General features: G+C 41.6%; 2 protein-coding genes across 2 annotated transcripts in view; both read left to right on the top strand.

Moving 5' to 3' along the window:
- The window catches only part of LOC100708464 (basement membrane-specific heparan sulfate proteoglycan core protein), a 286,964-nt gene that overhangs the window by 137,751 nt on the left and 127,651 nt on the right, over positions 1-21,562 (top strand). The window lies entirely within an intron of this gene.
- Positions 1-21,562, top strand: part of LOC102076129 (sialoadhesin) — a 95,202-nt gene that overhangs the window by 4,352 nt on the left and 69,288 nt on the right. The window contains exon 4 of the mRNA XM_025907919.1: positions 706-1,038. Within this exon, the coding sequence (XP_025763704.1) occupies positions 706-1,038 (333 nt within the window). The remainder of the gene's footprint in view (positions 1-705; positions 1,039-21,562) is intronic.

Genomic DNA, 21,562 nt, shown 5'->3' on the forward strand with positions numbered 1-21,562 from the left:
GCATGGGTGGTGGTGTGATGGAGCGGGAGGAGGGAGACAATTGGGGATAGGGTGGAAAGGATTTGGGGAGGGGGGGTAGAATCTACCAAGGCCAGTGGGCCTGGGCCCATCCAGACCCGGGCCCCAGCAGCAGCACCACCAAGCCAGAGCATGGGGTGGCCCACCTGATCCCACCGCAGAGGAAAAACTACACCCATCCCAGCATTCACCCACCTCCCAGACTACATAAGACAATAGACTGTAAATTTTGAATAAAATTTTTAATTATAATTAAAAGAATCCCGTTATTCTCCCCTCTCATTTATTCACGGACATTTGGGACATTATTGGACACAATAGTCAGTCCATCATAAAAATTAGTCTTATTTTAATCAACAGGGGTGCAGCCTTTTTTATTGAAAAAACAATTTAAAAAAAACCCCCCAATAACGTCATGACAGCTCAGTACTCTTCAGCTTTCTTCTCTAAACTTTATTTCAAAGACTTTGGAGGTGGTGGGTCTTCTTCAGTTTAAACCTTTTGCAAACATATATGAGATTCTTGACGGGTTCCAGTCTCACTTTAAAGCACAGTATTATGCTGTATTCTATCTTGTTCTCTATAAAACATTTCTAAATGTAATTTTAAAAATTGAATCCAGATCTATGAAAGTGAATATAAATAAGCCTGTTTTCTGATTTTTCTCTAATGTGCTCTGTGTTATAGTGGTGACTTACACTTCTACTCAGGTCTGCGCCTTCAAAGGATCAACAGCAGAAATACACTCCACATTCAGATACCTATCGACTATAGATGACATAAATACAAGAATCCAGAAAATGTTCTGGTTTACTGCAGTCAAAGATAATGAGCCTGTGGACCTGAAAACAGAGGCAGAGTATTCAGGTCGAGTTCAGTATCAGTGTGAAAACAACGACTGCACTCTGAGAATCACAGACCTGAGAGAGAGCGACTCAGCTGAGTACAAGTTCATGCTCATAACAAACGATCCAGGAGGGAAATATACTGGATCACCTGGAGTCACTTTGACTGTTACAGGTAAAAAAATATTTCACTGGAATTCACTTTAAACATTTCCATGTGTATTTGTGCAAATGTTGAGATATTTCTGACATAATGTCATTGCTTTTTTTTAAACTCCCAGATCCACAGCTCCAGGTACATGTGAGGAGATCAAACTCTTATTCTAACTGGACAGAGCTGACATGTCACAACAACTGTCAGCTACCTGTTCAATCTTCCTACATCTGGTACAGGAATGGACACAAACTTTCATCAGAAAAACAATATTTACACCTGAACACATTTGATTCTGCAGATACTTTTTACTGTGCTGTGAAAGGATATGAGACATTCCCTTCTCCAACAGTGTGTGAGTTCACTACTTTTTGTTTCATTAAAGGAATTATATTTAATCTTTCTTTATTTACATCAATGTGTGTGTATGTTAGTTTAGGCAGAGTCCTTTCTTTTGGGAGGTTTGCAATGTTTTCTTTTTAGAATATTAATTTATAACATTTGGTTTTGTTATGACCATGTTATCATTCCTATGTTTTCTCCTCCAGATGCTCCAAAGCTTCCCTCTGTGTCAGTGAGTCCCTCTGCTGAGATAGTGGAGGGCAGTTCAGTCACTCTGACCTGTAGCAGTGATGCTAACCCAGCAGCTAGTTACACCTGGTACAAGGAGGATGTCATCAACCCTCTCAGTTACCAAAACCAACATTTTTTCAGCTCCATCCTGCCTTCTCAATCTGGAAAGTATTACTGTACAGCTGATAATGACCTGGGACAAAAGAGATCTGTAAGCAGAACTATTGATGTGAAATGTGAGTAAAAGACATTTATAAGCTGTAAATTCTTTGATCTCGATTAAACAGTTAACATCAACTTTAGAGATAAGATTTAGTTTTCATCATGAAGAGTGAAAATGGCTTTGCTGTACAATGATGTTTGTTTATTACAACATAAGGAGGTTTGACAAGGAAATAGGAAGGTTTCTGCATATTATTATTTTATAATTTTTGTAGAGTTATGAGAAGCCTGCAAAGACTTGAGTATATGTATAACCAACCACATTTTCATTCTCCTTATATCTCCTCCAGATGCTCCAAAGCTTCCCTCTGTGTCAGTGAGTCCCTCTGCTGAGATAGTGGAGGGCAGTTCAGTCACTCTGACCTGTAGCAGTGATGCTAACCCAGCAGCTAATTATATCTGGTACAAGGAGGATGTCATCAACCCTCTCAGTTACCAAAACCAACATGTTTTCAGCTCCATCCTGCCCTCTGACTCTGGAAAGTATTACTGTACAGCTGATAATAACCTGGGACAAAAGAGATCTGAAAGCAGAACTATTGATGTGAAATGTGAGTAAAAGACATTTATAAGCTGTAAATTCTTTGATCTCGATTAAACAGTTAACATCAACTTTAGAGATAAGATTTAATTCATCATCATGAATAGTGAAAATGGCTTTGCTGTACAATGATGTTTGTTTATTACAACATAAGGACGTTTGACAAGTAAATAAGGAAGGTTTCTGCATATTATTATTTTATAATTTTTGTACCTTTGTGAGAAGCCTGCAAAGACTTGAGTATATTTATAACCAACCATGTTGTCATTCTCCTTATTTCTCATCCAGATCCTCCAAAGTTTCCCTCTGTGTCAGTGAGTCGCTCTGCTGAGATAGTGGAGGGCAGTTCAGTGACTCTGACCTGTAGCAGTGATGCTAACCCAGCAGCTAATTACACCTGGTACAAGGAGGATGGAAATTTACCAAAAGCATTTGGACAGAACTTCACTGTTGCCAAGTTCACACCTGAACACAGTGGGAGTTATTACTGTGAAGCCCAGAACAAGCTGGGACATCATAACTCCACCTTACAGCTGAACATTGTGCCAGGTAATCATTTACACATACATACATACTGGATACACTCAGAAAGGAGTGCAGTCAAAAAGTCAGGCACAATCTACATTCATGCGCTATGGCTAATTATTGGATGGCACTATAATATACAGTGGCTTGCAAAAGTATTCGGCCCCCTTGAACTTTTCCACATTTTGTCACGTTACAGCCACAAACATGAATCAATTTTATTGGAATTCCAGGTGAAAGACCAATACAAAGTGGTGTACACGTGAGAAGTGGAACGAAAATCATACATGATTCCAAACATTTTTTACAAATAACTGAAAAGTGGGGTGTGCGTAATTATTCAGCCCCCTGAGTCAATACTTTGTAGAACCACCTTTTGCTGCAATTACAGCTGCCAGTCTTTTAGGGTATGTCTCTACCAGCTTTGCACATCTACAGACTGAAATCCTTGCCCATTCTTCTTTGCAAAACAGCTCCAGCTCAGTCAGATTAGATGGACAGCGTTTGTGAACAGCAGTTTTCAGATCTTGCCACAGATTCTCGATTGGATTTAGATCTGGACTTTGACTGGGCCATTCTAACACATGGATATGTTTGGTTTTAAACCATTCCATTGTTGCCCTGGCTTTATGTTTAGGGTCGTTGTCCTGCTGGAAGGTGAACCTCCGCCCCAGTCTCAAGTCTTTTGCAGACTCCAAGATGTTTTCTTCCAAGATTGCCCTGTATTTGGCTCTATCCATCTTCCCATCAACTCTGTCCCTGTCATTCCCTGTCCCTGCTGAAGAGAAGCACCCCCAGAGCATGATGCTGCCACCACCATATGTGACAGTGGGGATGGTGTGTTCACAGTGATGTGCAGTGTTAGTTTTCCGCCACACATAGCGTTTTGCATTTTGGCCAAAAAGTTCCATTTTGGTCTCATCTGACCAGAGCACCTTCTTCCACATGTTTGCTGTGTCCCCCACATGGCTTGTGGCAAACTGCAAATGGGACTTCTTATGGTTTTCTGTTAACAATGGCTTTCTTCTTGCCACTCTTCCATAAAGGCCAACTTTGTGCAGTGCACGACTAATAGTTGTCCTATGGACAGATTCCCCCACCTGAGCTGTAGATCTCTGCAGCTCGTCCAGAGTCACCATGGGCCTCTTGGATGCATTTCTGATCAGCGCTCTCCTTGTTCAGCCTGTGAGTTTAGGTGGACGGCCTCGTCTTGGTAGGTTTACAGTTGTGCCATACTCCTTCCATTTTTGAATGATGGCTTGAACAGTGCTCCGTGGGATGTTCAAGGCTTGGGAAATCTTTTTGTAGCCTAAGCCTGCTTTAAATTTCTCAATAACTTTATCCCTGACCTGTCTGGTGTGTTCTTTGGACTTCATGGTGTTGTTGCTCCCAATATTCTCTTAGACAACCTCTGAGGCTGTCACAGAGCAGCTGTATTTGTACTGACATTAGATTACACACAGGTGCACTCTATTTAGTCATTAGCACTCATCAGGCAATGTCTATGGGCAACTGACTGCACTCAGACCAAAGGGGCTGAATACTTACTCAAACCCCACTTTGCAGTTATTTATTTGTAAAAAATGTTTGGAATCATGTATGATTTTCGTTCCACTTCTCACGTGTACACCACTTTGTATTGGTCTTTCATGTGGAATTCCAATAAAATTGATTCATGTTTGTGGCTGTAATGTGACAAAATGTGGAAAAGTTCAAGGGGGCCGAATACTTTTGCAAGCCACTGTATAATAACAAATCACTTTCAAACTACCTCAGCACAGATAGAACTGTATTACTAGCTAAACGTACACATGTACAAGTATTTATTTTGCCAAAACATTTCCCCTTTAGTGTTGTATGGATTCATAGTGCTGCTACAGATAATTAAACCGGAGCTGATTTTAAAAACTTTGCTCTTTTGAATCTACACTAATGCATAATCATCTTTAAAAGCATATGTTTGTATGGTGTCTGTCCTGTGAGGGCCATATATTTCAAATCAGTCATTGATGAGTTCAGAAATACAGGCCTGCGACTTGATTTACAAAGATAATTTAAATATATTAAAAATAAAATACTGGCTGCACCTGTAACTGTTCAACTTGCCTGTTTGGTTAAACAGAATACGGCAGGAGTCCCACTGTCTGCTGTCAAGGTTTTCCATATTCATGTGCTAAAGAGTCCTAAGAATCAACATTGTAACTTATCTATCACGATGACAAGAAGCATGTTTATTACTAATGCTAGCCCTGTTTCCAGATTGTAACTGATCTCTGAATACTGAAAACAGAGCCAGTGACATTTTTAACCTCCTGTTAAAAACCAGGGATTTATCCATAATGCCCATGTGTACCCAGCCAGATAAAGCTGCAGGCCACTAAGCTTGAAGTGATTTTTAATTGAATGCAGATGAGGCTATTAAATTGAGATGTGCTACAGTTTTCAGTGGAATAAGGGGCACGCCCAGTTAACCCTGTTTCCAGAGACAATAGCCAACTGCTGCCACTGTACAGGATGAATGTTTATCGTGGGGTTTTTACTTTACAGTATAAAGTGCATTGAGACAACTGTTGTTACGATTGGGTGCTGTACAAATTAAAGTGAATTGAATTTAAATTAGGCTAAACTGGCAGAAGAGAAACTTTATGATAAAACACTGTTTGAGATGAACAGAGAGATCACTTTACTCTGGTGTGTTTAAATAGATTTCTATTTTTATTTTTCACTAGACAAGAACTTGGCTTCTCTAGCCTAAAACTCCAACACTGTTCAGGCCATACACAGGTCGAACATTATGGAATACTCAATAACTATTAGTGCTTTATTTTGATCTTGATCAGGAGCAAAGAAGACAAAAGCTGCTGGAGTAACTGCTGCTGTTCTCCTGTCTGTCACATTCCTCACTGTCTTCCTTTGGATTCGGTGAGCAGATCTGTCACATTAAACTTTTACTTTTCAGTCATTGTGTTGTTCTTTTGTTCATTATCATTTCACTCCTCAGAAAAAAGAGGAATTCCAAGGAATCATCCAAGCTTAAAGGCAGAGCAGATAACAAAGAACAGGTGACACCAGAAGTATAATTGCAGTAAAAAAAAATCATCATTCACCATTCTAATATAAAAGCTGAAACTTATTTTAACTGAGAAACACTTCTTGTTGCTTCTTTGTCAACCTGCTTGTAATGTAATTGCATTTTATCACATGCTAAATTTTTAGCTAAGATCATTTTTTCTATGCAGTGTCTCTCTGATCAGGAGGAGCGACAGGAACAGGATGATCTTCAGCATGCCAGCATCCACTTCTCTAACAACCAGGCAGATCCTCTCTACACCAACAGCAGTTCAGCCCCACAGACACATGGAGGAACAGAAAGTTACACTTAAAAACTGAAAACGATTTGAATGAACATAGAGTCCAGACAACCAATCAGTCTCCCTAGATTGTATGACATCATCTCAACGAGAATAAATGTAACAATCTTTAAGTTGTTGAACTTCATGCAGATCGTACATGATTTAATTACGCTCACCACCACTGTGTTACACCACTGTTAAATTAAATGAAAAAGTACAGCCCTGGAGTGAGCAGCTCCTCACATAATAAGATGAGCCTCGCTCGAAGAAGCATTCTTCTTCTGTTTTTAAGCTTTTTTCACCATCACAATACAATTTCAAAGGAATTTGGTTCCTGTAGATGGTGCCTCTCACAACAATATGTAAACGAGTAAACGACACAGTATCACACACACACACAGGTGTATAAACCAACAATATAATGTATACTCGGAATCAGCTAATTTCTCTCTGATCCAAAAGTCAGGGAGATGGAGAGGATCCATCCAGACTGCACCCTGCAGTCAACAAGATCTGGTCAACATAACCACAATTCCTATTATCAGAAAGAAGCTGCCTCATGGCAGGTTTGGTCTTTTCACTCAGTGAGCATCATAATTTAGCCAGCATGATGGCCACTGGAGCTATCCCACACAGACCAAGTTCATTCATGAGTGTGCTGACATGGACTGAATTAATTTGTTCTATCCTAATCCAATAGATCTCAACAACACCCCAGGTCAATCTAGATGTTTGCAGTTTTCCAATTCATGGATCTTTGTTTGTGTATTGAATGTTGAGTTCTCATTTTCACAAACCAAAATAATCTTTTGCTGCTCTTTTTCTTTCCTTATCACTTGTAGAAAAATACATGTATGTGATCAAACATGATTATCATAGTCTGTTTTCTGATGTTTGATATCCTGATGTATTATTATCATAATCACATTTATTTCATAAAATTGAGCTAAGAAATTTACTTTTTTAAAAACAATTAAAAACAATTAAATAACACCTGATTTTTCAATAACCTTAACACTTCATCACTCTGATGTCTCACAGTGATATAAACAGTTTCTCTTATAAAACATTATTCTGCTTCACATCAACTTCTATGTGACTTTAATTTTCCGTGGTACTTTTTTTGCATCAATAAAATTGTATAATATCAAGTTATGTCATGTTAATGCTGACTGGATATTTGACACAACAGATTCAAACAGGATACAATGTCTGGATTTATATACAGTGTGTTTGTTTTGAAAGAAAATAACAAAATGAACATTATATTCATTACAAAAAATATAAATTATGATGATTAACAGAAATATTCAGAACAAATTCTCTGTAAAAAAAACTCCTTTATGTATTGTCACAAATTGGGTCAAGGTAAGAGGCAAATAGAGAGTTCATAGGTACATATTTAACTGAACTCTTTGTGTCATGATAGTCCCATACAGTAGAAGACACATTAGTAAAATCCTTTAGCTACATTTATTTGTAAATTTACTGCTATATTTTGTGTTCTGTGCAAATGAAAGCTCAAACGATCCCTGTCAAAACCACCAAAACAAAGAATAAAAAAATGCCTTGAAACATAAGCAACATGCATTATTAAATTGACATAACTTCAGGTTACAAAAAGACACAGTCACTAATTAGTGAGATACACGCCTCTCACAATAATCAGTCACATGTTACAAATCTCACATGTTGGGATTTATCATAAAGACAACCCTAAATGCATTTGTACAGCTTGCTTTCTTAATAAAAAAAAAAAAAAAAAACTCTTCCCAAATATAGACTACCACATGTTTGGATAAGAAAAAAAACAATTCCACCAAACATGGTGGAGGAATTATTATGGTATGGGCGTGTGGCTGCCAGTGCTGATGATGTGACTGTGGATATAAGCAGCAGACTGAATTCTGAGTACAGGTATACACTCTCTTCTCAGATTCAACCAAATGCTGCAAAACCGATTGGATGGTCCTTCAGAGTGCAAATAGATAATGAATCAAAGCATATTACAAAACCAACTGGAGAGTTTCTCGGTATTCATCAATGGCCAAGTCACCAGCTGATCTTAACACCTAAGAGCATCCTTTTCAGTTACAGAAGACAAAACTGAAGTCAGAGAGACCCACAAAGAAACAGCTACTAAAGGTAGCCTCAAGAAAGACCAGGCAAAGTGTCTCAAGAGAGGAAACTGTTAAAGTGTTCCCGATTTTTTTTCTTTTTCTTTTGTTTACTGCTCTCTAGTGATAAAATGTTAGCTTGCAGCTTCAGGTTTAATCTGTGCTGCTCTATTCTCTCTCCCTGAGTGAAAAAATCCTTTAAAGAATTTGGTCATTCAAAATAAAGAAAACTGTTTGTATATTGATAATACACCTTACGGTCTGATTTAATTCCACAGAAAGCACAGGCCTTGCCCAAAATCCCCCCTAACCGGGCTGGCCCACAGGTCACATGACCCCTACATAACTAGAAATCGTCCTTTTTTTTTCTTCCCCTGCCATATATAATGTGCAATACATACAAATCGTTTCAGTGTGTCCCCCAATTTCCTATTTTGAGAGCAATTATTTTCTAGATGTCTGATTGATTTATAAAATAAATAAAAAAAATCCAATCTCATGAATGTGAGCCACACCTAATATGCAAACAAGGATTAGTGAGTTCCTTTAAAATGGAAGGCAGGCAGGGTAGGGGAGAGTGAGGTGAGGAGACCAAAAACATTACTGCCAGGCAATCCGACATGTAATATGGCTCCCCAATACCATTCCAGCCTTCCACTAACTCCTATAGTGGATCCTGTTGTGTCATTTGTAAGTATAATTGTCTTTTGTATTGGCAAGCGCTAAGCTAGTGCTATGTAGGTCTTATTAATGAGCAATAATAACAATTCAAAAGAGAAAAAACACAAGTCTTTTAAAATAAACTGCTAACTGACTTCCATTTTAGACATTCAGATAGAGAGAAGCAGAGTGTAGTTTGAGTTTTTTCTTTCACTTAGAGAAATCACAAGGGCTGGCGGCCTTACTGCAGAGAATGATAAAAGGCACAAAGTTACACGAGAAATAGATCATCAGAAAGAGCAAAACGAATCTACCATGCTAAGTGACTTGATAATCTGGAGTCTGAGTGACCGTGCTGATCCTTTTTTAAAGCAGTTGATTGCACTGATGATTAGCAGGTGACCTGAAGAGGAGAAGAGAAGGAAACTCCAGCTCCATCCCAATGGGTCAGAGGTAAACAGCTACCGTCCATGACCTTCCTACCTTCCTTCCTTCTTATGACAAGTGCATAAAATGACCTACATTCACATACTGGCCTCAATTATGCAGTTTCTATATTTCACTAGCTGGGACCACATCCTCGGTAACGATGGCCGATGAGGGATGAGGAAGTTGAACTGGTGCTGCAGTTTGGGGAAGGCCTCGAAGGGGACTGGAAACGGCTCCCAGGCCGGGCAGATCCCCCAAAGAAGGCATCCCCTACAGGAGTGAAGACTGAGCATTACGGAGGTCTTGGAGATTGTTGCGAATGTATAACTGGTAGGCTTGTGATGACCATCGGCCTAGGAACTTGATTAAGTGGTCGGGGATTCCTTTGCAGGAGGCAGAAGTTGCAGCGCCAATGCAAAAGGAATGGCCAGAGAAGAGATTGGGAGGAATCCCAGAAGACGAGAGCACTTGGCGAAAGTGTGAAAGAGAAACCACGACCTGGTTGGGGCGTGGCCAGATTCGGTGGTGAACAGTGGATCTGAAGGTAAGGCGTGCTGAAATTTTCTGAGGTGGAGGTAATGGATTAGCGATTCGAAGGGACTTAAAGGTGAGTTTATTTTGAAGTAGTAAATAGGTGTGGGGCTGCCTGATTGATTGGTTTTGCTTCATTTGAGGGAGAAAATGAGGCAGTGTTCGGAGACTGGGTGGATGTCGCTCAAGCACGGGTGAAGATCCAGAGGGATTTCGATTTCGAAGATGAGGAGGTGAATTCTGAAGAGCGTAAGAAGCCAAAGAAGGTGAGCAGGAACAAGGCTTCGAGTGTGCGTGCCAGGAAGTAGCCGCTATACTTCAGCCGGAGGGTAGAGATGCAGCGATGTAGTAGATCTGAAGTTAGGGATAAGCGGTGTAGGGTCGTGGCAGGTGACTGACGCTGGAGACCTTTGATGAGTAATGATATCTGGGACAACGTAATGGTTGGGCATGGCTAGGGATGGGTATTGATAAGATTTTCATGATTCCGATTCCATTTTCGATTCTGTTTAAAAAAGGAGAACACTAAGGTCGATTAGCTTAGAACTTTGTTTTATATCTTCTCTTTGAACAAGATAGAAATTTAGGAGTAACATGGCCTTACAAACCCAGCAGTGAGATCTTAAGAGATCCACAGCCTACGGCTCTTCAATGGGGTGTCACAGGGTCCCCAGGAAAAAAAATGATAAAATAAATATTCTTCTGTAGCAATAACAAAGTATAACATAAATTATTCTGTAGCAATTACACAAGAATATCCAGTAATGTCCCTGCCTACAATTAAACACATTCACTTACCGAAAATCGGGGGCATCTGCTGTGGCAAATGGGTGCAAGCCTTTGACCACAAACTTAGTCACTGCTCGGTGACATTCGTCTATCCTGGCCTGAAAGGAGACGCTACCGGTAGACTGCAGTGAGAACTGCCAGCCACACTCTGTCTCTCTCATTATGGTCACCTAAATGCAGCGCACAGTAATGGCAGGTTTTGTAATAAGGCAGATCGCACTAACATAATATGCACTATTAGTTGATTATTTACCTGCCGTATTAACGGGAGAGGACGTGCAAACGTTACCGCTGCTGCTGGGTTGAGATTCACGACTCCGGAGCGGAATTAAAAACATGACATTCATTTAAGGTTATCGCGTGTTTTGTGAGCAAATGCTTTTGCATATTCGTAGTGTTTCCTCCTTTAAATGAAATATCTACTTTGCAAGTATTGCAAGTTGCCCTGTTGTCATCCGTTCTCGTAAAGTATAACCAAACTTTTGAGCATTTGAGCCGCTTAGGCGTCCTGCCAGGTAAATGACGGGGCGACTGGAATCGATAAGGGAATCGTTTGCAAAAATGGCAAACAATTCCAAGGAATTGAAACAGTGGGAACCGGTTCTCAACAAGAACCGGGTTTCGATACTCATCCCTAGGCATGGCGAACCTGTGAGCAGTTTGGCAAAGAAATTGATGCTGCTGAGGTATATCATGGGAAGTTTGATCCTCAGAAACCGGAAGGCGTGAGATATGAAGCTGGAAACTGTTGCGTTGTCGAATGACGGGAAGGGCAGGTTGAAGTTATTATGTTCCAAGCGGTCAAATAGGAGGACAATGTGCTTGCTGAGAGTCTATTTATAATCGCTTCTTGGGAGATACTGATGAGTTCTGCGATGCTAGGGTTTAGATCTCGAACGTCATGGCTGAAAATGGAGGAACTAGGGTCGGAGCTGCCTCTGCAGGGGGGCCAAGGCTCTGAATGTCTGGAGGGAGAGACGATACAGGGAGTCAGCAATGGAATTGAAATGGCCTGGAATGTGTTCTGCTCTGATTAGGAACTGGTGGGTGACTGATAGCCACGTGAGCTGCCGCATGAAGGGCATAACGGAAGGGGAATTGCTTCGGCCTTTGTTGATCATGTCACTACGGCGTGGCCCCACAGTAAGGCTGCGATGACTACCAGGTAGATTTCGTAAATGGCTGACGAAGGCATGAACCACTTGTGGATATATTGACCAGACCCCAAGCTGAAGAGAACCACCTTCCACTGTTGTAGCCTCCAAAGCCGGCAGAAGGGGCAGCATCTGTGTAGAGCTGAACGTCGTCGGGGTGGGACAAGCAGAAGTTGCCAGAGACGCATTTCAGCCCTGGAAGAGCTATTCAGTGTGACTGAGTCAAGAAGTGACGGTTTGGATGCAGCGAGTGAAAGCAAGTGAGAGATAAAGGAGCGGCCTTGAGGGATTATGCGTAGAGCAAAGTTTAAGTGTCCCAAAAGGGAGAGCAGCTGTTGTTTGGAGCAAGTGGGAGCGAGGAGAAAGTTTTGGAGGAGAAGTGTTACACGATTGAGCTTTTGGATGGGCAGGGAGGCCTGGAAATGTTTGGTGTCGAGAGTTATGCTGAGGAACTCCAGGGATGTTGAAGGCCCCTCTGTTTTCCTCTTCCAACAAAGGAACACCGAGTTCGGAGAAGACTGACCTCAGAGTGGATAACCCGTGAGCTGGTGGTGACGTGGGAGGGGAAATGACTAGTAAATCATCAAGAACGTGGACCAAAAATGGCAACTTATGGTTGTTGGAGAGGATCCAACATAGAGCTTCAGAGAGTGAGTCGAAGAGCTTGTGGCTGCTTTTGCAACCGAAGATCAGCCTGACTGCGAAATAATAGGCATCCCTCCACTTGACTCCGAACAAGCACCAGAAATCAGGGTGAATCGGCAAGGCACTTGTGATGTCGCCTTTAGAAAACCATGCACCTCTGCCGGCGAGTTTAATGAGAGAAATGCCATGGCTCACTGTGGAGTATTTGAGAGAGTAGTCATCGCTGGGAATGAGGCTATTTATGCTTGGAATCTGACTGCCGTGAGGAGCGGAAAGATCGATGCTGATGCGCTTTTTGCCTTAATATTTTCTGGTGGCGATGCCCAGAGGGTTGATGCGAAAGAGGGGAAAAGGAGGTTCAGGGAAGGGTCCGATCATGAACCCCTCCCTAACTTCCTTGGCGAGTAGGCTGTCGACGGTTTCTGGGTCTTTGAGAGCTTACTGCAGGTTTTTACAAGCACAAGAAACTGATGGCTGGGCAACAATCCCTGGGCGGAAGCCTTCTGAAAAACCTTTTACTAAGAAGTTGACAAAGTCTGGGTTAGGGTGATTTTTTTAAGGTGTCTTTTAGTGCCGGAATATGGATGGGTGTGGAACCTGACAAAGCTAGTCATGGCTTGGTGGGGTTGTGGGGACATGCGGGGCAGGAATGGCCGCCGCCACAAAAAGAGCAGCAGTGGAGATAGCGGCACTGAGACATGGAACCACCGGAGTTGTTGAAGTTATTGCAAATGGTGCGGCTTCCAAGGTGCATGATGGGCCTGCCCCGCTTGTCTGAACCTTGACGCAATGGCATGCTGGGCATGGAAATTGTAGATTTAGGAAGTTCTGGTACGGGAGCTGGGGTCAAACAGGTAAGAACGGATGAACGGCGCGAGGGCTGTGGATCGTTTTGGGCTGGGACAATGCAGGCGGAAGCAGGATGTGACGGGGCGCCGCATGACTTGCAGGAGAGAGAAGAATGGGCGGCGAAGACGCGGCAGTAGAGTTCCTGATCAAGACTGCCCCAGAAGGTGTCTTGGTTAAACTGCTGAAGGCGAGCAGCTGCCTGAGCAGCAAACTGGATGTGGTACTGATAGAAGCCGGTGCTGCTGAATCGTAATGTGAGATTGAGAATAATAGTCAGATAGGAGTCGAACTCTTGTCTTCGGGAGGGAAAGGCGGTGCAGAGAACGTCTCTGTATAACAAGAAAGCAAAAGCAAACTCAAGCGGAGTGAGCTCTATTGCCCGAGAAGGGGCCGCACCACGTATGATGATGGAACCGTCGTGGCCGTTGATCACCCTGGGAAGAGCAGGCTGCGTGAGAGGAGGGAGAATGAGCTCAGCCAAATCTACATATTTAACGGCGATACTCTTCACAAAACACCATATTGTGTCAAGTATATTAAAAATATACCCTAAAAAACATTAAAGATCTATGCAGTATATTAATCACTTATATTATTATTTTCCATAAAGATAACATTAAAGATTCACCTCTCATCATGATTGGTCAATCAGAGACATTATTCCAGTTTTTCCAACACATTCCAGACATATTCTTGTTTGATGAATTTCCAACAGTTTAGGTTCAAATATATAAGAGGAATATTCTTCCAGGTCCTGTTCACACATTTTTATCATCACTTGCATTTTGAGAAAAGAAATCTATAAATGTGAAGAAAACTTAGCAGTATCTGATTTGGTGAGACTCATTTCCTGCTGAGGCTCCACTTCTCAATGTGTGTTTCTATGAAGTCTCGTACATTTAAAATATTTTGTGCTCTAAAAATCCAACCACAGTTTGTAAATATGTTGATGTTTCCTCCTCCAGATCATCCAAAGCTTCCCTCTGTGTCAGTGAGTCCCTCTGCTGAGATAGTGGAGGGCAGTTCAGTGACTCAGACTTCTTTCTGAGCGTGCTCACAAAGAAGAGCCGGCTCTTTTGGCTCCCAAATGTTTCTTAATTTATTATCACCTGTAGCCTCATATTTTAGCCTTACTTGGCAAATACGAATTCTTTTTGTGTTGATGAACCCTTTTTGCATTTAGTGTTTTTATGAGAAGCCTAATTTTGTGTATTTGTTCTGTTACAAAAGCAGGCAATAACTTTTAGCAGCCAAACAGTCTGTCCTCAGTGCAGGTTGACCTTCAGAAAAATCAAATGCCTCAGCTTGGATGGGCTGATGCGGTTTCTCCTCTTAGTTAGTATCTGCTTCTTCTTTAAACTGCAGCCAGATGCTGCTTCAATTATGGGTGTCAGTCATATTTATGTGTTTTTGCAATGCACTCGCACTCTCCTCCTTACCGCTGTCTACCGTCTCACTCACTGACTGAGGGGTATTGATGTGCAGAGCGATCCTGAAATATTGATACTTCCAATACCAGCGTTTCATGTTGCAGGAATTCCCATATGAAAATATCAATATCTAATTTGATTACAATTGTTTTTATCATAAGGCAATTAGCGGGATAGTCGGCATCGCCTTCCGCCTCTCATTCATGTGAGTGCTATGGCTCCGCATGACTGTGAGCCAATGTTTTGTGTCTGGCACAAAACATTAGACCACAAAACACGCAATTTTGATTTTGTTCAAAGATCATAACTGCATTTACATTTAGCATAGAAATGATGCTGTATGTGATGTATGTGGGAAAACAGTTAAATACTGTTGCAACACAACAAACCCCGTTTAAAAAAAAGTAGGGAGCCGCTGTCACTCGATGGGAGTTGGCTCTTCTGATGCACTACAGAGCATCGGCTTTTAGAGCCATGCTTTTGTGCATGACAGATCTCTGTTCTCTTCATATCTGGGCCTCCTCTCCAGTGCTCAGCCAGCTTTCTTTTAAATAGGTCCTTTCACCAGCTGATAGGACCCTCAGGACACACCCACGCCTCAACAGGTGCCGGCTATTAGCCAATTTGTCCCATGCCCAGCCAGTCCACAGTGGATTAAAATAGTAAAAACATGCAATAGAAACATCAGAATAAAATCATGGAAATAAAACTAGACTCACAAATAAACACTAAAGTTAGAATAAAACCAATTATTATAGACAAATACAAATTTCCACTGTGTGACAAACACATGAAGACATTAAATGGATATCAAATATATCAAAGCTGAACTCATTTCCTGTCCATCTGCATAGAGCAAGAAACTGCTCTGGTTCTCACACCAAGAAATACAAAATTAGTGACACTTCTGTTTTCTGTTTATTTTCAGTTGGCTCATCTGCATATTAGTGCTGTAAACAGGAAGGAAGCTGGTATTCTACAATAGTTGGATTTCTTTCTTCTTTCTCTTGCTCTTGACGAAGGCGGTCGCACTTTTCTCCTCTCCTCCTCCTCCTCAACTGGTCCCTAAATGCAATTGACACCCTTTTCTCAACGAGAAGTCTGGGCTCGGGTGAGCGTGAGTGCTGAAGATATCTACCTATTCGGAACCATGATAACAGGGTTCTTGCTGATCGGAGCTGGCTTGGCCCTGGCTTATCGAAGAATTAAGGAAGCGGAACCAGCTGTTCAAACCCCCACAAGGCTGCCCGCTGGGGTTGAAACGATGGGACGAGGCGTGAGTTTCTCAAAATGGGCTCATTGAGTGCAGCATGGATAAGATCTTGGAGAAGCTTACGGCTGCCGTGAATACTCAGAACAAGACCTCTGAGTGCAAACTGATTACATCTTGGAGAAGCTCACTGTGGTCATGAGTTCTCAGAATCGGATCTTTGAGCACAAGAATGACAACATCACGGAGCGTAAGTTTGATAACATCATGGAGAAGCTCATGGCTCTCCAACAGGAGATTGAGAGACCAGTGTTGGACTGTTAGAACAACTTTGAAATTCACAGGAGTTGTTTGCACTAAAGTAAAAACCACCATCACTTCATGCGGATACCCTTTCGGCGCCAGCTGCGGTCTCAAGGCTGGAGCTGAACAAAACACCCTGATAACGACTGTGTTTAGACTGTTCTTCCCATTCTATGCAAGGCCACCTGGGTTGGCTGGAAGACTGTTTACTTAGCCTGGCAGGGCAAAGGACACTGTCTCAGCTGAACTCTGGACATACACACACACGCACACAGACATATATACACATGCAGATGTACACTCATCCCCCTTCCCCCTCCAAACGCCTTCGACGCTCATTCCCTTCCGATGCTGACGGTGGATCATGGAGACCAGCGCTTATGCTGCAGGCCCGGATGTACTGTCTACACTGGCTGTCTCTCACCCTTTACCCATCCCTGTTGCTTGTCATGTGTTTCTTTGGTGTATTAAGAGTTTTTTCATGTGCTATGTGCAGAGGTGTTTTTTTTCTGTTCTCAAACTGATCTCCCTGTTGGAGCTCAGTCTGGGGGGAGTTATTTTTTGTCCTTATCTTTCCTCATGTGGTGCATTTTCCATTGTTATACCTCTCTGACCTGTCTTCCCCATGTGATGTTTTTGTGTAATGTATGTATGGTCGGAGGGTAAGATGGCGCCGCCATTGCGTGCAATAGGTCGGCAGCCTTAACATGAAATTTCCCCTTGTGGGACTAATAAAGGTACATCTTATCTTATCTTATCTTTCTTCTGCTTGGAGAGAACAGCAGAAAGGTATCTCAGTAAAACAGCTCCAATGATCATTTTGAATCAAAACTCTGGTTCAGTCCTGAATGTAGGCGACACTGGTAAAATCCTTCACTCCCTGAGGATGTCAGAGGACTTTTAGTCATGTTCAGGTCATTGAAAAGAGAAGATGGATCTCTGAGAGTCACTGACCAAAGAGAACCATGGAAAACTGATATCCACCACAGCAGTGTGGATTTTAAAAAAGGGAACCTTACAGGAAGGTTAGAGTCTTTAAATACTTGTCCACACTGACCATTTGTTGAAGCTGCTTCTTATGCTCCATTAAAGAAGATTATACCTTTAATTATTTCCTGTTTTCATGATTTTCAGAGTATTATTTTAAATAAGGTCAGAGAAATTTGTTTACTTTTTATAAAAATCCATGAATAAAATCATCTGGTTCCAACCATAAAATGTTTTTCTATTTTTTTTCTTTGAGTTTGTGATGTTTCAGTTTCCCCCTGTGGTGAGACTTTAGCGTTGCTGCTTCAGTACTGAAGACTCCACTGTCTGCATCCATCATTCCACCAATGCTCTTTGCACTGATCCATTTCAGCGCCACAGAAGAATCAGTTCATACAAGTAAAAATTATCTTTAATTTTTCATTGAACAAGTGAAGATAATCAGAGTGGATTAATGGTAGTTTTTAACTTCTGTGTTTACTTGCATTTGTCTTACTGTGAACAGGAAGGAAGGTGGTGGCATTTAAACACTTCCTTTATCTGCCTGCAGACCACAGCAAAAGAAATCTTTAGACAACGTCCTTCACATTTGTAAGTAGAGCTGTTCTTTGATGGGTCTGATTCCTGGATACATTATTTACCTGCTGACGTGTTTTATTGTCTCTGAAGTCACACAGACAGGTGAGAGGAGCAGCTATGAGATTAAATACAGCAGTGAAAGGATTTGTTGTCGTCGTTCTCTCTGTGTCAGGTACTGTGTGTCGACATTTACATTCACTGTTTTAAAACACAAATGTAGGAAAGTTGAATTAAGTCTTTGAAATCAGGCTTAAAATCAGAGTTGAGAGCAAAAAATAATTATACAAATGTTGGTTTTGTGAAAAAGCAACAATTTCCTGGACACTGAATCCAAATTCTGGGTTATGGATTTTTCAATTTTTATTTATTCATTTTTTATTGTGACCAAACGTTTCTATAGACTCAACATTACTTTTACAAAGGTTGAAATGGAAACAACATGTATTTGTGGCAACTACATTTAATATATGACATCTGTGAACATGGAAAACAACTTTATCCCAAAAGGCTGATTCTGATCTGGATGTAACGTTTTCAGTGGGAGAAACATGTTGTCACTCATCCAGGTGACTTCTTCAGTCTCAGCTGACTGCAGGTCTCCCCAACCTTATAAACAGTACATCTGCACAATGACTGAAACCAGCCCACTGAATGAACTATAATGGGCTGTGAGGTCAGTTCCTTGATCAATAATATGCAAATTGTCATGGCCATTGATCAAGAACCACGGATCAATGGCCATGAGTACTCTTCACAATGAGTTGGGGAATGGCTGCAATCACAACATTGTAAGATGGTGAAAGATGTTCCCTTAGGCCCCATCCTGGCCTTCTTGCTCAAACCAGCGTTCCTCCCTGTCCAGGATGTGTACATCATTGAAAGAGTGTCCACTGGCCTTTGGGTGAAAACAGTCCAGGCTGAGTTAGCTCTTCTATGTTGTGCCATCTGCTTCGCCAGAGGTTGTTTGGTTTCCCCAATGTATAAATCATGGCAATCCTCCTGGCACTTAAGAGTGTACACTACATTACTCTGTTTGTGTCAGGGGACCCGATCCTTGGATCACTTGTTGGCACAGCCTGTTTTAGGGTTTAAAAGCCATGGAGATGCAGTGTTTAGAAAAAAAATGCGTCTCAAATGTTCCTCTTTTCCACTTCTTCCATGTACACATTGGCTGAAACTGGGGAACCCATGGTGCATCATGTTTCTGCCTGTAGTACTGACACTTGTATGTGAAATACGTGGAATTAAGACACAGTTCCAAAAGCAAACACACTTGGTCTGTGCTGAGAGTGGTCCTGTTGCTGAGGCTGGGGTCATCCTGTAATCTCTTACAAACTACCTCCACTGCTTCAGTGACTGGAACACAAGTGAAGAGAGATGTAACATCGTATGAGACCATTGCTTCATCCTCCATAATGACATCTCTCACCTTCCCAACAAATTCCAAGGTGTTCTGGATGTGGTGTTCGGAGCTGTCTACCAACAGGTTAAAGATCAAAGCCAGAAACTTAGAGATGTTATAGGTGACAGAGTTGATCATACAGACAATTGGTCTTAAAGGTGCACCCTGTTTATTTAAACCATATAGATTCCCCCGAGTATAGCCTGTGGTATGATGACTGGTCAATAGCATTGTTGTGTTCTAACTAGTTCAAACAATCTATCACCCTCTTCCTGTGACCATTTCTTGTGTCTTGTTTCTGGTGGATCATAGGTATTTTTGTCACTGAGCAAAATTTTCTCATGATAGTCTTTTTGGTTTAGCAAAACAGTGCACCTACCCTTGTCTGCCGGAAGGATTGTAACGTTGTTGCCCTTTTGAAAGGATGTTTTTCTCTGCTTGGGTGAGTTTTCTGTGGAACAAAATTTTCGCCCCCTTGTCCCCCTACTCAGTGAGGCATCCTTCTCTTGTCTGGCGGCTGAGGACACTCACTTTATTTTGCTGTGGTTTCTGACGCACAGCAACTACAGTAAGTCAATCTTCCTTTGTTGCCTGGTCTTAGACTTTTCATGCTGTGCTGGATGAGCCTTCTCCAGCACCTTTTTAAGAGTATTCTCATCTAGAAGCATGGTAAGTCTCTGTTGAATTTGCAACTCTTTAGATTTTAGCACGTTGATGGTAAAAATTTGTTTGTCTCACTCTTTCATTGAGCAGCTGGTTCTGTGCCTGCTGGAGGATTTCTGTTGCTGTGAATGGTACTCATGGGAATTGATCAATGGTCTTTGATCAGTGGATGTTGATCAGTGGTCATGATAATTTGCATGTTAATGATCTATAAACTGACCCACAGCCCTTTGTTCTTGCAGTGGGCTGGTTTCAGTCATTGTGGCGATTGTGGCTCAAGAGTTGGGAGTTCGCCTGGTAATCGGAAGGTTACCGGTTCGAGCCCCGGCTCGGACAGTCTCGGTCGTTGTGTCCTTGGGCAAGACACTTCACCCGTTGCCTACTGGTGGTGGTCAGAGGGCCCGGTGGCGCCAGTGTCCGGCAGCCTCGCCTCTGTCAGTGCGCCCCAGGGTGGCTGTGGCTACAACGTAGCTTACCATCACCAGTGTGTGAATGTGTGTGTGAATGGGTGAATGACTGGATATGTAAAGCGCTTTGGGGTCCTTAAGGACCAGAAAAGCGCTATATAGATACAGGCCATTTACCATTGTGCAAATGTACTGTTTATAAGGTTGGGGACACCTGCAGTCAGCTGAGACTGAAGAAGTCACTTGGATAGGCGACAAAACGTTTCTCCCACTGAAAACGCAACATCCAGATCACCTTTTGGAATTTACTTACCTGGATGATTGCACATGTATCAAGACAAAACTAATTATAATTAACAGTTATCTTAACATGATATTTTAGCTTAACAGGATGTTTTTCAACTGTGGGGAAACATGCAAACTCCACAGAAAGACCACAACTTATGAGGAAGTTTGAATGCATTACCTTGCACTAACACCTAACAGTCTACTTTTAACCACTGAACCATGTTATCTCAGGACAAATCTTGCACTTTGTTTGTTACTACAGGAAGGGGGTTGGGGGCAGTTTTTACAGAATGGAATAGATGAGCAGGTTTAAATAGCTGCTCACCACATCTGTGCAAACACAGTGGTTGATACATATTTTCCAGTTTGTGGAAGATATGGGGAATCTTCACACTCCATAGTTAGTTGTGAAAGATGGAAACAACTTTAGTTTTACTTGTTTTCAGGTCTAATTATTATAATTATTTCTATTTCTATCTATGACCTGCATACATATACACGTTTCACTTGTTTCAAATGTCTCTTTATATTCCTCTTTCTGTCAATCTATAAAACACTCTGTGTCTGAAAATTGTTGTACAAATAAATCTGAATCGTCCTCTGTATGTTGGTATCTACAGTTATGCTATAGCTGCTCTACAGAGTTTTCTCACTGTCTGCATGTTTGTTCTGCTTTTCCTTGGTTTCACAACTCGGCTGTGAACAGAGAGGAGAGAAAAGCACATTGTGAGGTTTTCCTTCACAATAATTAAACGACTGCTGTTTGTGTGAAACTGAAGACTGAACAAAGTCAAAGCTCAATATAGATTCATTTTTAACATTAGAAACAAACTATTTATAAGACTGTAAATGTCCATCCATCCATTGTCTTCCACTGATACAATTCAG

The sequence above is a fragment of the Oreochromis niloticus genome, linkage group LG6 (genome assembly GCF_001858045.2).
Source record: "Oreochromis niloticus isolate F11D_XX linkage group LG6, O_niloticus_UMD_NMBU, whole genome shotgun sequence".
Classification (NCBI taxonomy): Eukaryota; Metazoa; Chordata; class Actinopteri; order Cichliformes; family Cichlidae; genus Oreochromis; species Oreochromis niloticus.